The sequence below is a fragment of the Papaver somniferum genome, unplaced genomic scaffold (assembly GCF_003573695.1).
Source record: "Papaver somniferum cultivar HN1 unplaced genomic scaffold, ASM357369v1 unplaced-scaffold_132, whole genome shotgun sequence".
NCBI classification, from domain to species: domain Eukaryota; kingdom Viridiplantae; phylum Streptophyta; class Magnoliopsida; order Ranunculales; family Papaveraceae; genus Papaver; species Papaver somniferum.
In genome coordinates, this window is record NW_020622381.1 from 14646901 (window position 1) to 14662254 (window position 15354).

At 37.0% G+C, this 15354-nt stretch overlaps 1 protein-coding gene across 1 annotated transcript; it reads right to left on the reverse strand.

The window, feature by feature from the left end:
• Positions 1-1142: 1142 nt before the first annotated feature.
• Positions 1143-6860, reverse strand: LOC113333135 (solute carrier family 40 member 3, chloroplastic-like). The gene is made up of 14 exons (XM_026579641.1): positions 6382-6860; positions 5230-5446; positions 5040-5103; positions 4687-4811; positions 4506-4595; positions 4225-4401; positions 4065-4139; positions 3839-3940; positions 3628-3745; positions 3396-3542; positions 2978-3084; positions 2757-2870; positions 2266-2567; positions 1143-1568 (listed from the first exon to the last, which is right to left on the reverse strand). The coding sequence occupies exons 1-13, from the start codon at positions 6555-6557 to the stop codon at positions 2274-2276; spliced, it is 1806 nt and encodes a 601-aa protein (XP_026435426.1). The 5' UTR covers positions 6558-6860; the 3' UTR covers positions 1143-1568; positions 2266-2273.
• Positions 6861-15354: the final 8494 nt, after the last annotated feature.

A 15354-nucleotide genomic window follows, 5' to 3' on the forward strand; every position in this document is an offset into this window, starting at 1 on the left:
CACTATTCAGCGTTTCAATCTCGCTGATAGTTAAACTGCGAGCAAATGCTATGAGAGAGAAGTAGCCAGATAGAGTGTTAACCTTTTTCCCACATTTTTTTCTTGATTTGCAACACTTTTTGGCCAATCTAGCAATCCAATCTAGCCCATAGGGGTTAGCCTAACGAACAAATTTGTTAATACATTGAACGCTCTTGCCCCGCATAGTAATCCCGTTATAAAATTTCACCTTGGATTTCCGTTTCTTTTTCATGTATAACCTTAAAAGGCTTCATTGGAGATGAGGAAAGAGGAAAACATTGATTTGAAGTTGAAAAGATGTGGATTTTGTATTTGTTTTTGACATGATGGACGTTTGACAATAAGGCGATGTGTCCCCATTCAAATCCTCCAAACAATTATGATAATAAAACTTTCAAAGATAAATATAAAAATTAGAAAAGAGAAAAGATCTTTTACCTTAGGCATATGAAATTTTGCTCGCAATATTTGAATGGAAAGGATGGAAATCTAGATGTGAATAATGATGGGAGAAGACAGACAAAGAAGAGATAATCTCATTGACATGACAAACACTTTGTCATTTATTAACATTCAATCCTGCCCCTAAAAACAGTGTATTTAATGACAAAAGCAAAATGTAAGCAAGTGTAAGCTAACTTAACCTAATCTAAATACTGTTTTCTAAAATGTCTTGGTCTTGATTTTGTCTGTTTTCAAACTACTCATTTAATGGTGAAATGGACTTGTCAATCTATTTACATAAACTTACAACCAGCTTGCAATGGTAAACATGACAACTCAGAACTAAAACTAGAACTTCAATGCTCTGTATCCCCTCTGGTCGGGTGAACCTCTTGTTCTGTCCTCTAAACAGTTCGCCACATTATAGACCATTGATGGGTTGGAGATGATATTTACAAGATATAACACTTTCAATCAGACCATTGTTCTGTCTTCGAATCTTGTTGATCAGACCTGAATCCGGCCCATGCCTTCCTACCTACAATACCAGTATACTGGTAATAAACCTCAAATGAAAAAACAAGAACAGTTGATCTGTTGGTCAGACAAGGAACGCGCACTGTACAGTGTAGCCAGTAGTTGAAGATCATGATGGGAATTTTATTCAACACAGATACTGATGAACAATTATAACATTATAAGCAATAATTTACAAATTTCAATTGTCAGTTATATACCCCACAAAGTAGGGTGGAGGTTCAAAACCAAGACTGTTATATATAAACATGTAGAAAAAGAATCCTGAATGAATTCAATGGGTATAATACAATAGGCTCCACCTTGATGTGATTATCTCTACTGATCTTAGTTTCAGTTTGCAGTCACATGTCCGTATGTGGTTTTGGTTTCGATCTTGTCATCTCAACGTGCATCTTAGGGTAAATGGTTTGTCAAATGTTTAACTTCATGGTAAAAACAAACCACTTCACTTCTCTTAAACCCGCAACAAAGTGGTGAAACGGTGGGGTGGAGGGTACACCTCACAGGTTAGTATCAAGCCGATAAATACACGAGTATTGTCTGGACATTGTTAGCCAACAGCTCTGCAGTACATAACCATCATTATCAAGTGATATACAAGAAGAAAATCTGTTTACGATGTAAAAAAGACTAATATCACATGGCAGGTAGGCTTGATAATAAAATGATATCAAAATCTTAGAGCTAGGACAAGAACCAGAGGCTCTGACGCTGTAAATATACCTCAATTACCCAGTGGACTAAGTGACATACACCAAAACCTGAGACTGGGTAAACCAAATAGTAACGGATCTGAAACTTATAGCTACCAGGTACATGATATTTATAGTGACTATCAACATATTGTAGGATGTGAAGGCATTATCTTATAACATATTGTAGGATGTGTAAGACATTTTCTTATGCGGGCTATTAACAATGGGGATTTTTGGGCACCAGCGATTCATCTGGTAACTGTCTAACTGGTTAAACTTATAAGAATGATCGAGGATTTGGGGTAAATCTATAGTTCCGCATTCCCTTCCTAAATTTGGAACTAACACAACGTCGACCTTGCATAAATAGACACGGTTTAGTTCTGTAGATTAGATTGGTGGCTTTGAATCACCGAAGAAAGAGGTGTGCCAGTGACTACATTGATAGGCAAGTGTATGTCAAACTGTGCGTTCACTATCTAGCCCCTCTTAGTTACAAATGCCTGTCACCATATTTGACTGTAGCAACAAACTCAGCAAGGTAAGAGAAGGGAAGAGTGCGTACTTGGTGAATTAAAACTGAGGATCGAAGGAGAACAGCTTTTTTTGTTCATCAGTTGGATTGACTAACCATCGGCAGAAAAGCCACGCTGCCCCAATAACAGCAGAGAGGGAAAGCATTGCTATAAAACCAAAATGAGAAACATCATTCGCAATTATTGCAACTCCCAACATCACAAACTCTGCTAGACTTGCCACCGAGAGCTCTGTAGTTCCAATAATGTTTGCTTTTGAAGCTGGTATGCCAGTCTGAAGAATCTGGGCCCCAAGAACATGATATGACATGTGGCCTAACCTTGATAATACCTACATGAACAAGAAATACAACAACCTCAAGTGTTAAGACATTGAATTCTAAGGCGATTAACTTCCTCAATCCACATTTTAGAGTGTTCAGCTTTCCAGAAACTTAAATCACGTCTGGCAAACGGTTTTCTCTTCAAAAGAAAGATTAAATACTAATTGGTAAACTAAAAGTCGATAAACTAAACTTACAATCAAGAAAAGGAAGAAAATTAAGGGTGTTTTCTGAGAAAGAGAACAGCTCCAATACACAGCAACAGCTACTGTAAGAAGGAATGCCTGAAAGATAAGTCCAGCTGCCCCAGCCTGGAACCATGAGGCTAAATTTGTCAGACTTTTAAGTTTCCAAGTCAGCTTTGAAAACAACTAACTTGCCTCAAAAAAAAAAAAAAAAAACAAAGAAACAAAAAAACCTTTAGAATGCCAAGCCGCTTCACGAGACTTGCAGAAATGAATGTTGCAGCAACGCCCATAAAAGCACATAATCCACTAAACCCGCCAATGATAGAGGGGTTTAGACCTGTTAAACAATCCACACAACAATTTGCACTTAGAGCCTGAAACTGGTTGCCCAGCGACATACATGAGCAACCATTGGAACGTCAAGTTTGTAACTGGGTCAACAACTGAATTCTAGAATCTTGCATGAGACTCCTCAACAGGAGAATCAGAGCCCCATTAGCATGTATACGTATAACACATAATGACGGGATTTTGCATTCATGCCTTAGTCAGCACTGAAGTTAGTAATGCTTGAATTTTGTTAAATCGTAAGCCAAGCTGAATTCTCGTCACAAAGATTAAAAAAAGAAGTAGAGTTTAGAAAAATACCACGCTGCGTCAAAAATGCTGTCATTAAGCCACCAGGAGTAAGAACTATATTGAAGTAGAGGAGTACATAAGCTAGGCTTGCAGGAAGAACTGGTTGCTGCTTGTATTCCATCCACCCATGCTTGATGGCATCCACACCAATTTCAACTATTTATTCCAATAAAATATATTTACTCACAAGATTCGGAAAAAAAAAGGTAGGAAGGTGCACCGGGAACCAAAGACAATTCACCTAAATTTCCATGAACAGGCGAAGGAACTTCTGGCAAACTTATATTCCAAGCCTGGGGGGATTTTGAGCGATCAAGAACACCAGCTGACAGCTTATTGCTTAGCCACGTTAGAGATACCTTCAAGATAGCACATGATACACGAAACGATCAAGCTTGCTAGAAGAATAGACGCAGAGAACCATAAACCAGTTAATATGGTAAAGTAATTACCACCACAGGCACGCTGCATATCATCGAGCCAGCAGCAAGTTTCAAGCATGTCACTGGTTCATACTTGGATAACAAAATACCAAAAAGGGATGCTCCAGCTATCTGTGAACATGAAATCCATGAAATCACACAACACTTGCTATAACTATTTGTTATCAAACAAACCACACAATCAGATAATGCATTCCATCAATAATGTTATGTCCAGTCTGTTATTAATGTGTACCTCACAGAGAAGATCAATTCGACTGATAATAGCATTTGCTTGAGCCAGTGCGATTGGCCTGTTCGTGCCTGCTAACTGTAGAAATGAGTGATAGCCCTATTAGAAGATCCATCCATACAAATTAAAGGGACGGGATGTACATATAAAGCCGTGAAATTACCCGCACAACCCAATCGCGTTCCATGGCGACCCCCAGTGCCAATCCTGTAAGCCTCTCCACAGCACCAGCTAGTACTAGCACACAGAACCAAGGCTTAAGCAATACGGATGCAGCAGGGATAGAGGTAACTGTATGAGCACGAATTATCATTGCAACAGATAACAACTGAGCAGCTGCCTGACAGCAATCAAAGAATTAGCGCACCTCTGATGTTTGAAGAACAATAGTATGAACAAATATTATATCCTTGATGGTGAAGAAATCTAAAGTGGAAGAGTTACCTGGACAGTGGTCAAACAGTTATACGCTGGTACCCTAGGAAAGTGATCCATAAGTTTGCCAACTAAAGGGCCTGCGAAAAAAATTGCAAGCTGTTTGCCATGAAATTCGTTAGAATCTTCTGAATCCATGTATTATCCTTGCCGCAATCAGCATCTATTATCCGTATTTTAAATTATATACCTTTGTAAAGAAACCAACAACAGCCACCGGTAGAAAACTTGGATGAATCATTGCTACAGCAGCAGGCCAAGCAAAGTTCCACAGTTGCTCCACCAAGTTACCAGCTAAGCAACTAGCATATAAAGCTGAAAGTAATGTTTATCGTGTCAGCAGGTATACCCTATAAACTAGTAATCTAGTACACGCCATAACTCAATAAGTGGAAGTCCATCAGCTCTGATTTCAAGCCCTTTCATGTTGCTAAATCAACGGTGCAGGGTAATGAAGTATGAAGTTATCAACCAATTTCACTAGTCCTCGTTTTTCAAGGTTACATTGATTTAGTAGATCATTTGACAAGAAAAAGATCTAACCGTATAGTCCTGCAGGATGGGCTGGAGTGGCTGCTAAGGTTCTCTGCTCCTCTTCTGAAAGAACCTGAAGCGCATCACTCAAATAATGACAAGACGATCACTAATTTGTAGAGAAAAAAGTAAACTCTTTAAGAATTTCCATAATAATGTAAAATATGAAGTAGTAAGACACGGTTGATAGTATTCATACAGGCAAAGTGGTAATAATATCATCTACGCAACTATCTTCAGTTAGTAAACTCAAGGACTCTGTCTCCAGAATCTCCGGACAAAAGCTAACAATTGGTATCGACAACCCAGATTGGATTGATGACGACGAATCATCTTGAGCCTCATCTTCTGCCGCAACATGAGTGATCTCTACATCAGCATTCGCGGTCGAACACCTTGTTGAGAAATTCTTTACCCTGAGTACAACAATAAACCGATAAAATGCACTGGAAGTAACACCTAAAATCTTCGCTAAAAAGTAACACAATGTTGTCCAAATTTATTTACATAGCACACCCGTTCTCGAACTTTGAAGATAAACCAGGAAGGAACGGCATGATCTTATAAAATTATATGCACAATTTTTTTTACATCGAAAACAAAATTTTATTCAAACACACTACGAAGGGTCTCAAACTAGTTAGTAAGTTTTATCGTTGCCTGATCAATTACGTGGCCCAGTTGCATCTCAATAGTGATAGTGGTGGTTACTCCACCACCACCAGCATCACAAACCACCACACAAACACACACAAGATTTACGTTGCTTAAGATGGTTAACCACAATTAGTCAACATGTCCCACTTCAGTTACAAATTCTGTTTGGCACTCTTCAAAAATTCACCCTCTTTACTGTTTAGACATCACAAACTTAAAAATATAGACGTATCAATTGCCAAGCAAACGTTCCAGTAGAGAAACATCTATGATGACCACCCTCATTTGATTGATGTCCATTGTCTATGTTCTCCAATCTAATAAAGCGCCAAGGCTCAAAGGTGAACACATTAAGTATGTAAACTACATGATGTCGATGTTGTTCACAAACAACTATAGCACGAGGACGTTCTACCCATTACCAATATCCTAAAAGTAATGGCGTCTTAATGAATAAAACACGGATATATCAAATTTAAAGAGGAAAAAACACCCCATTGTTTTTTTGTTTACAATGAACGAATATATATGAATCTAATGTATCATCCCTTTGAAACGCTATAAACGGATAATGAGTTCAGTAAGTGTTTATCAATCTAAATGAACTTCATTTATTCACCAACACCAAAAATAAACTGCTAATCTAATACGGGTTTTATCGATAAAATCAATAGAGAAACATAAAATTGAATACCTGGTAGTAGTATATGTAAACGAAGAAGAAGATTGATTTAACCATTGAAGAGAAGAGATACTGGTACGGCGGGAGAATCGAGAAGAAGAAGAAAGAAAACTTGATGTTCTGAGAAACGAAGGGGAGATAAGATGAGAAGAGATAGAAGATGGGTGAGAAATAGTAACCAAACCCATGGATGCTTTAGATACCACTTTGGTTTGAAGGATATCTTGTCTTCTTCTTGCCTACTCATGCAGTGAGACTATACACAATACAGAAATTTTAGAGAGAAGAAGATGAAGGGATTCAATTGGGTCAAAATAGTTGGCGTTTGGGGTTTAACAGTCATGGCATTTGTGTAGAGGAGAAGTAAAAATTTGTGTGTAGAGAGAAGCAGAGAATAGCATCCTTATCTGCTTCTGCCTTCTTGAACCACCATTTTCTTCTACTTGCAGCTACAGACTACGGTGTTGAACGCAACTATGGATACCCTGTGTATCAACAACCAGATAACCTTACCTCTTCTTATTCTCGGGCCAGGCCTAACATTGAAGCCGGAGATTTCTTGTTTGGTCCAGACTCCACGGTCCATATAGTTAGTTTTGAATAGGGATAACGTAACGTATATAGGCTCTGCCGCTGCCGTTGCCATTAAAAATTCGCGGATATCCGTTATCCATTAATTTTCATCGGAAATAGGAAATTTAAAGACGTTACCGTTATGTTGGACTTACCGAATAACGGATATTTTTCCGTTACCATCTGTTGCATTAATTCCAGAACCTTGAACTTGGTTTGATGCAGCAGCAGGTAAATGCGATGCAACTGAAAATGAGAGATTTTGTGAAGAACCAACATGGTTTGATGCTCCTCTTTCGCTTTGGGACATGATTAATTTCACAAATATGAAATTGTGAACCCTAATTTCAGAAACCCTAAATTGAAAATTGAATTTTGAAGATTGAAATTAAACTCAAAGGAAATTGAAGAAGAAAACCCTAGTTTCTAATCAGTAATCACACATGATTTCTATAGAGAAGACGATGATTTCTAAGTCAGAGAAGACGATGATCGATTCAGCCGTAGTTTTCTCTCCTTTTCTCTCTGTTGTGTCGATAAAAATGAAGTGAAGAATGAGATTCATTCGACGAATACACCCTAGGTATAAGAATTTACACGTGCAGTACGCACGTTTCCGGATAATGGAACTAAACCTAACGAAAATACACGGTTCCACTACCGTTACGTTAAGAAGGGATTATCCGTTAGCTTAACGTATCGACTATCTGTTTACCGCTATGTCGGATGGCAGCAGTAACGGCTAACAGATTATCGATATCGGATTTCGGATAATCGGTATCCATTGATAGGCCTAGTTTTGAACCTTGATTTTGGGCATACCAAAATCTTTCTAGGCATACAAAGCAATAGTCCCATCTTGGGTGACCTTATAAGGGGTAACCTATGGGTAGTTCAATTACCTATATGCCCTTAATACAAAAATCTAAAATCAGTTTTCTAAAAAATCAAAATCAGTTTCCCTTAACATCTCTTCTTCTTCCTCCTCTATCCGAACTCTTCCCCTCTCGGGATTTTTTTTTTCATCACCGTGATTAATTGTCGATTCGTAAAGATTTGATCGTCGATTAAACTCAACTACATAATGACTCGTACCAAGTAAAGCTGGGACTAGGTAAACCAAATCGTCTTCTAATCCATCAATTGAATAAGAAGAACCAATTGAAGATGAAGGTGTAGAAACTGAAATTGAACCATAAATTGAACCAACTGCATCTCCAACTCCGGTAATGAGGATAAGAAAGTAAGTTTTACAAACCCAATCTCCTATTTGTTGTTTTTCATCGATTAAATGACGGTTACGGTGTTGGGTTCGGCTCAAAATTGAGTTGCGTTGTTAGCCGAATTTTTCTTCACAAAAGCTTCCTGTAAGTGTATATGAACAGTCCGGCATGAAATATCATGAAATTTCAAGCCGAACCTAGTCACAAATAGAGATGCATAGGGGTTCGGCGTATTCGATAATCATAATATGTGCCGAACCTAGCACATTTACGAGGTTCGGCTATTGCGATATTCATATTATGTGCCGAACCAATACAAAATTCTTACCCCGATAATTATCAGGAATATAAAGGATCAGGTTCGGCTTATATAATACTTACGTAAATAGCTAAACCATGTACTACCAAAAGGTTCGGCGCTTACGATTTTCTCAATATAAGCCGAACCTAACATAATTTTTCTTCCATATCACACAGGATCAGGTTCGTCTCATTATGACATTTTTAAACAAGCCGAACTAGTTGGTTCGGCTCATAATAATAACACTTTCAGCTTGCCGAACTGTTCATTAGTTGTCAATATCCAAGTGGGTTCGGCTGATATATTAAGCCGAACATATTCCAGACTCGCCGAACCTTAGTGAAAAAACAATAAACTTTTTATGATTTTAAGCTACAAAAGTGAGATTAAACATAAGATAGAAGTGTACCTTCCTCATCCATTGAATCAAATACAAGTTTTTTTTCTCATTTTCCCCTTCTCCTTCTCCAAAAAAATCTAACTTTTTTTTTTCTTACTCAAAAATTTTCATCTACACAAAATTATAACTTAATAATCTTAAAACTAATCACTAATCACTAATCAGAATTATTTTAACTAATCATTTGTATTAACACTAATCCTAAAAGGGCAGATTTGCGATTAAAAAAAATTGGTTAAGGGGGCTTCTGATTTTGTTATTTCACATCCCTTTTTGTCTTTATTAGGTATGCCTAATAAGATTTTGCTATGCCCAAAATCAGGGTTCTTAGTTTTAGTAGGGTTCATCCATATTTTTCACGGGAACGGCTACTATGTGGTCGGGCCACATTGTTTGAGTATATGGTCCATATTATTTGTTTAACACGTCTTGAAAAGTGTTAGTTTTCTTGTTGTTTCGGAGAATTTAGAGGGGGCTACTTTTTAGTGAACTAACTTTTCATGTCTTTTTAGAAAAAAAGTAGGAGTTCTTTTTTGTTTAAAACTAATTTAACATACGTGTAAATAAACAAATAGGGGCCACATACTTAAACGATGTGGCCCGACCACATCGTATCCCGAGCCATTTTTCACTTACCGATGAGCATTTGGCCCGTAATTCGCGGATTTGACCGGGACCAACTGCATTTTTGCGGATGGATGTCCGGACTGTTCGCTCATGGATTGGATACATATAGGATTTTTGAAATCCAACGGATTATGGATAGGGTCCCGATGTAAAATTGAAAATCCGTTGGACATCCATACCTATTAGATTAAAGGCATCTATATAGTTGTTAGAAAATATATACATAGTTTAGGAATTCTTAAGGTGTTTATTTGAAGTGTTGTCCATGTCGCTTCTATAATTTTTATATATATATAGAATGTCTAGGTTCCGTAAGAAGTCGTATATGTTGGATTTATTTCTTCATTATAAATATTAACTAAAACAAATCCATTGGATTATCCATACCCAATCCGTTCATCCGTGCATCCATTGGATGCAAATCCGTTGGATTTTGAATTGAATGCGGGTGTCAAAGTTGAAATTCAAAGTGAATTGGATTGGATGTGGATGAGTTAAAAACCGGTCTATACCATCCCATGCTCACCCCTACTTACCAGGAGGTCCAAAATAGTTTAAACCAATGGAAAATATAATTGCAAGCCCAACGTCATGGTCTTCTCCTTCCATCCTTTATTCCACTAGTTACATCATCAAAACTTGGAAACTGAACCCTAAAAATCAAAACTACTATTTATTGCCACAAATTAAAACCACTTCTTATCATTCTAAAATCAAAATCAATCTTTATCAACACAAAATTTATTCGGAGAAAAATCAAAATCAAAAACACTATTAGATCTGCGCAAGTACTAAAATCAGAGAAGCAAACTCATCAAAATCGCTTGAGTATACTAAAAATCACTTCAATCTACTAACAATCAATTCAATCTAAAAGAATCTCCATCACCACTTACTGAATCTTCGTAAAATTTGAATAAAATGGTCAAAACAAGAAGAAAAGGTGCAAGAATCTCACAGAAAATAAGCAACAGAAAAACAAGATTTTGAAGAATCTCCATCAAAAGAGATCCAGAGAGTTCCAAAAACAGTAACAGATACACATATTATTCCTTTCTAGATCCAACATTGTATTTAACTTTTTCATTTTCCTGTTATGATCAGATAGTGTAGATTTTTATACATATGTTGTTTGTTTAATATTTGATACATGCAACGAAAGTTTGTTATATAATCCTAGATTGCAGATACCATATAGTTTGATGATTTTATAAATTTATGCGATTCCTCTTTAGATCCAACATTGTATCAACTTTTTTATGATCTAGTAAGATCTGATAGTGTATATATATGCCACAAAAATGTTATTTGTTTGATTTTTGACACATGCAATGGGAGTTTCTTTTATGATCTTAGAGTACGTATACCATGTACTCTAGTTATTGTATATTTTTTTGTGATTCTTCACGTTTTCATCAGATGCAGTTGACAAAGAAATACTAATGAGAGTGCAGCATGCATATACTGTTTTGATTTTTATACTTATGTGATATTTAGCAGTACAAATTTCTTATACTGTGGTTGAAAAAGCGGGGGTCTAACAACACCACCCAATATTTCTCTTAGCAATCTCTATGGACAAACTCGAATATACTTTTAAGAGAATCAACAAGACTAAATCAATTAAAAGTATATCAACGAGTTTATATCTCTCTCTTGACTTGATATAAGCAGGAACTGCGAGTTCTAATCAAATACAAGGAATAACTCGGATGGTACCAAAGACCAATATCCGAGGATCAATCAATGACAATCAACAACCAAAAGTTGGATTACTCTAATTGATGATCTAACGCACAACCTGTATTATTTCAATTATAAAGATAAAACAATATAATGCGAAAATTGACACAGACACCAGAAATTTTTTGTTAACGAGGAAACCGCAAATGCAGAAAAACCCCGGGACCTAGTCCAGATTGAACATACACTGTATTAAGCCGCTACAGACACTAGCCTACTCCAAGCTAACTTCGGACTGGACTATAGTTGAACCCCAATCAGTCTCCCACTGATCCAAGGTACAGTTGTACTCCCTACGCCTCTGATCCCAGCAGGATACTGCGCACTTGATTCCCTTAGTTGATCTCACCCACAACTAAGAGTTGCTACGACCCAAAGTCGAAGACTTGATGATAAACAAATATGTCTCACACAGACAAGTCTATCGAAGGATTAATCTGTCTCCCACGGATAAACCCTAAAAGGTTTTGTTCCGTCTTTTGATAATAATCAAGGTGAACAGGAACCAATTGATAATCCGGTCTTATATTCCCGAAGAACAGCCTAGAGTTATCAATCACCTCACAACAATCTTAATCGTATGGTAGCGAAACAAGATGTTGCGGAATCACAAACAATGAGACGAAGATGTTTGTGATTACTTTTTATATCTTGCCTATCGGAGATATCAATCTCAAGCCAATCAATATGATTGTACTCGTCCGATATAAGATGCAAGATCAAATCACACAACTACGATAAAGTAGTATCAGTCTGGCTTCACAATCCCAATGGAGTCTTTAAGTCGTTAACCTGGTTTTAGAAGAAGAAAACCAAAGGTTAAAGGAGAACCGACTCTAGCACGCAAACTAGTATCACACGTAAGGTGTGGGGATTAGTTTAGATTGATACTAGATGTCCCCTTATATAGTCTTTCAAATCAGGGTTTGCCATTAAGTTACCTTGGTAACAAAGCAATCAATATCCACCGTTAGATGGAAACCTGATTTAGATTCAAGCTAATATTTCTCAACCATTAGATCGAAAACTTAGCTTGTTACACACAATTGAAATGCACGCTTCTAGGTTTGTTAACCGTACCCAAACGTATGCACTTGTCGGTTCAATAATAGTTAACCAAAAGGTTAGCCATATGAGCATTTCATATCAACCATGTTCTTCTTCACCATAACTAGTTCACATGACTCAAATGAACTAGTTAGAGAGTTGTTCAATTGCAAGGAAATCTTATGTAACTACACAAGACACAATTGAAGCAAAGATGATTTGATTCACTTGAATCGGTTCATGAACTTTTATAGCCACGGTTTTCAAACGGCATTCCTTAGTCTTTTTAAGTTTAAGTTCAGAAATCATCTTCAGATATATAACCTTCTTAAGTTCGCAGACTTGGTTCGCGGACTTAAGTTACCGGGCAGAGTTTACAAACTCCAGCAGAAATTCTCGGGATGAGAACTTCGCCGGTTCGCGGACTTAGCTTCACGCACTAGTTTGTCAACTCCAGCAAAAATTCTCGGGTTTGAGAACTTCGGCAGTTCGCGGACTGATAATATTTTTGAATGATGTTGTAGTAATGAGGTTCAAACTCTCGGACTTGTGAAGATTAAATTTAAAGATTTAATAAAATTATATACAAAAATATTAACAAAGTGGGCGAGAGGTATGAGAAAATAACCAAGACACTGATTCCACTATTACACATGAATTAATGATGGTAAATAATCCAAAACTCTAATTATCTTTTAAGTCCTTTATATCTTAACTCACTAATAATCAAGCAAATTCTCAAACATCAATTGTATCCCTTAAGCATAGATTATATAAACAAAGCATAACCTATCTAATATGAATCACAACTGATTAGGAAAATTACGCAAACAATTTAAAACTCTGCAAAAGCAGTGATTGGGTGAATTATAATTAAATATTAGAAAAAATAAAATAGTTACCAATTATTCATGCGTAAATAGCTTCCTCATTGCCTTGGTTGTGGGAGAATTATCCGCTCATCATGTTGGAAACACGCTAAAAAATCATTATTATTGCTCAAAGGGTGTTTACAAATGATGAAAATGGAGAAATAATTCAAAACCGGGTTTTGTAACAATTATATTTGTTACAAACCAAAAAAAAAAGACGATACATAGGATTGTCACTGTTACTGTTGCTCTAAGACTCACGACTCTGTGTCGCAAACGCTGGAAAATAAGTCTGCCTCTGATGTACGACCCACGGCTGTGAGTCGTTGACACTGTTAAAAAACGACTGTCTCTGCAGGTCCGTTCTTCGTGTTCTTCGTGTTCATCATCAGCAGCAGCAGAAACCGAGTTTTGGAAAACTCGAATTTCTTCTTCTCTGGCTCTCCTCAGCCCCCCAGACTCTCGACACCCCTTCTCTATGATCCCATCCACCTATTTATACTCCTTAGACTCATTTAATCACGCCATGATTCTCAATATTCTTCATTGAACTCGGGCAGTAAAGAAAATATTTTGGGAATATTTTCTTCTCTGATTTAGCTTCTCACGCGTTTCTACAGCTTCAAAATCTCCTCATTTATCTTTTTCAAGGTCCAAAGTGTTGCTAGAGTCATCATACATGAGCAGAACACGTTTAAATTCTCCAAAGTGTTGAAGATGGTGTCCCCCTAACCAAACTGGGGGTGCGAATAGCAGGTGCCCAACTGAGGTACCCCTTATCCAAATTGAGGGTGCCTTTAGTACTTTTCTCCGGGAGTCCAAATAGCACTTTTTGAGCAACTTCTTCCACACAAGTGTATTTCTCCAAAAACACCTACAAACACACAAAGCATCAAAATTAGTACAAAAATCGAGCACTAACAATAGAGACATTGAGTACAATTTAGACACAAAAATATGTCTATCAAATACCCCCAAACTTATTATTTGCTAGTCCTTGAGCAAAACTAATAAAATATAAAACCGACTTAATCTCGGGAGGGTTTACCAGAGGTGTACCCACAAAATCATTACTTCTAATTGGTCACAAGTATCCAAAGAGCTATGAGGACATACATATTCTCAACCTATCTCCAAGTAACTAGAATGCCAGAGAAATTAAAGGTGTCATCTCTAAAGCTGACTGAAGAAAATGGGAGACACATCCGCAACCCTGCTAGATAAAGAGATATCCGCTACACAGCTAGATAAACATTGTAAGATGCGTCCGCTGCTTTACAGCTGGATAAGATTAGGAGAGAGATAAAGATGAGAGGGACATCTGCTACACGGCTGGACTAATTACGTGTGATGAGTTAAACCAGTGCTAGAAAGATCTTGTGCCAGATTGAAAGCGGACTAACAAAGCAACCAAATGTATCTTTTTTTTCGACTCTCTCGTAGTGCTCAGTAGAAACAACGTCTTCTTCGGTCTTCAACTGTTGATGATAAACTATCGAACCTCATAGAACCTTGACAATTAACTCTTCTCTTCGATTTATTGCTTGACTTATAAATTTCTACTTCTCTTTGGCCTTATTGAACAAAACGTAACGATGATTTTTTTTCATTTTTCGTTTTTTTACAAAAAAAATTTTGTCATTTTTTTTTGTTGGAAACAAAAATTACAAGACAACAATTTACATGGCCATGAGAGAAGGACTTTCAAAACTTGGATCTTCGCAACTTGTGATGTCTTGGTATCATGGATTCTAACAACTTATATCATTTGCTCTTATAACTTCAACTTTGATTTTTGAATTATTCTTTTCTATTGTTGCTTCTAAACCTAAAACGTCTTCAACTTTCTTCATAGATTTTGATGTCGCTCCGCTTGTTGATGATGATAAGTTTCTACTGAGAGAGAGTCGCAATCCAGTAACTAAGACTACATTGTGAGGTTGCTTTGTCTTTCTGGCATTTCCTGACCTACTTGCCTTTCCATCATGTATGGTTAGGTCCATCACGGTTACCCTCTAAAAGAAACAAGTTCTCTCCTGAATTTCAAGGATCTCAATGTCTTTTTCTCTAATGTCTCAAAAGGTTGTTATCCCTAGCATTCCAATTTCTATCTTTTCGGTGAGAAACAGTATGTAAACTTAGCTAACCGGATACCATGTGACGCTAGAAGTTTCAAAAGTGCAACTAAAAATTTCTTCC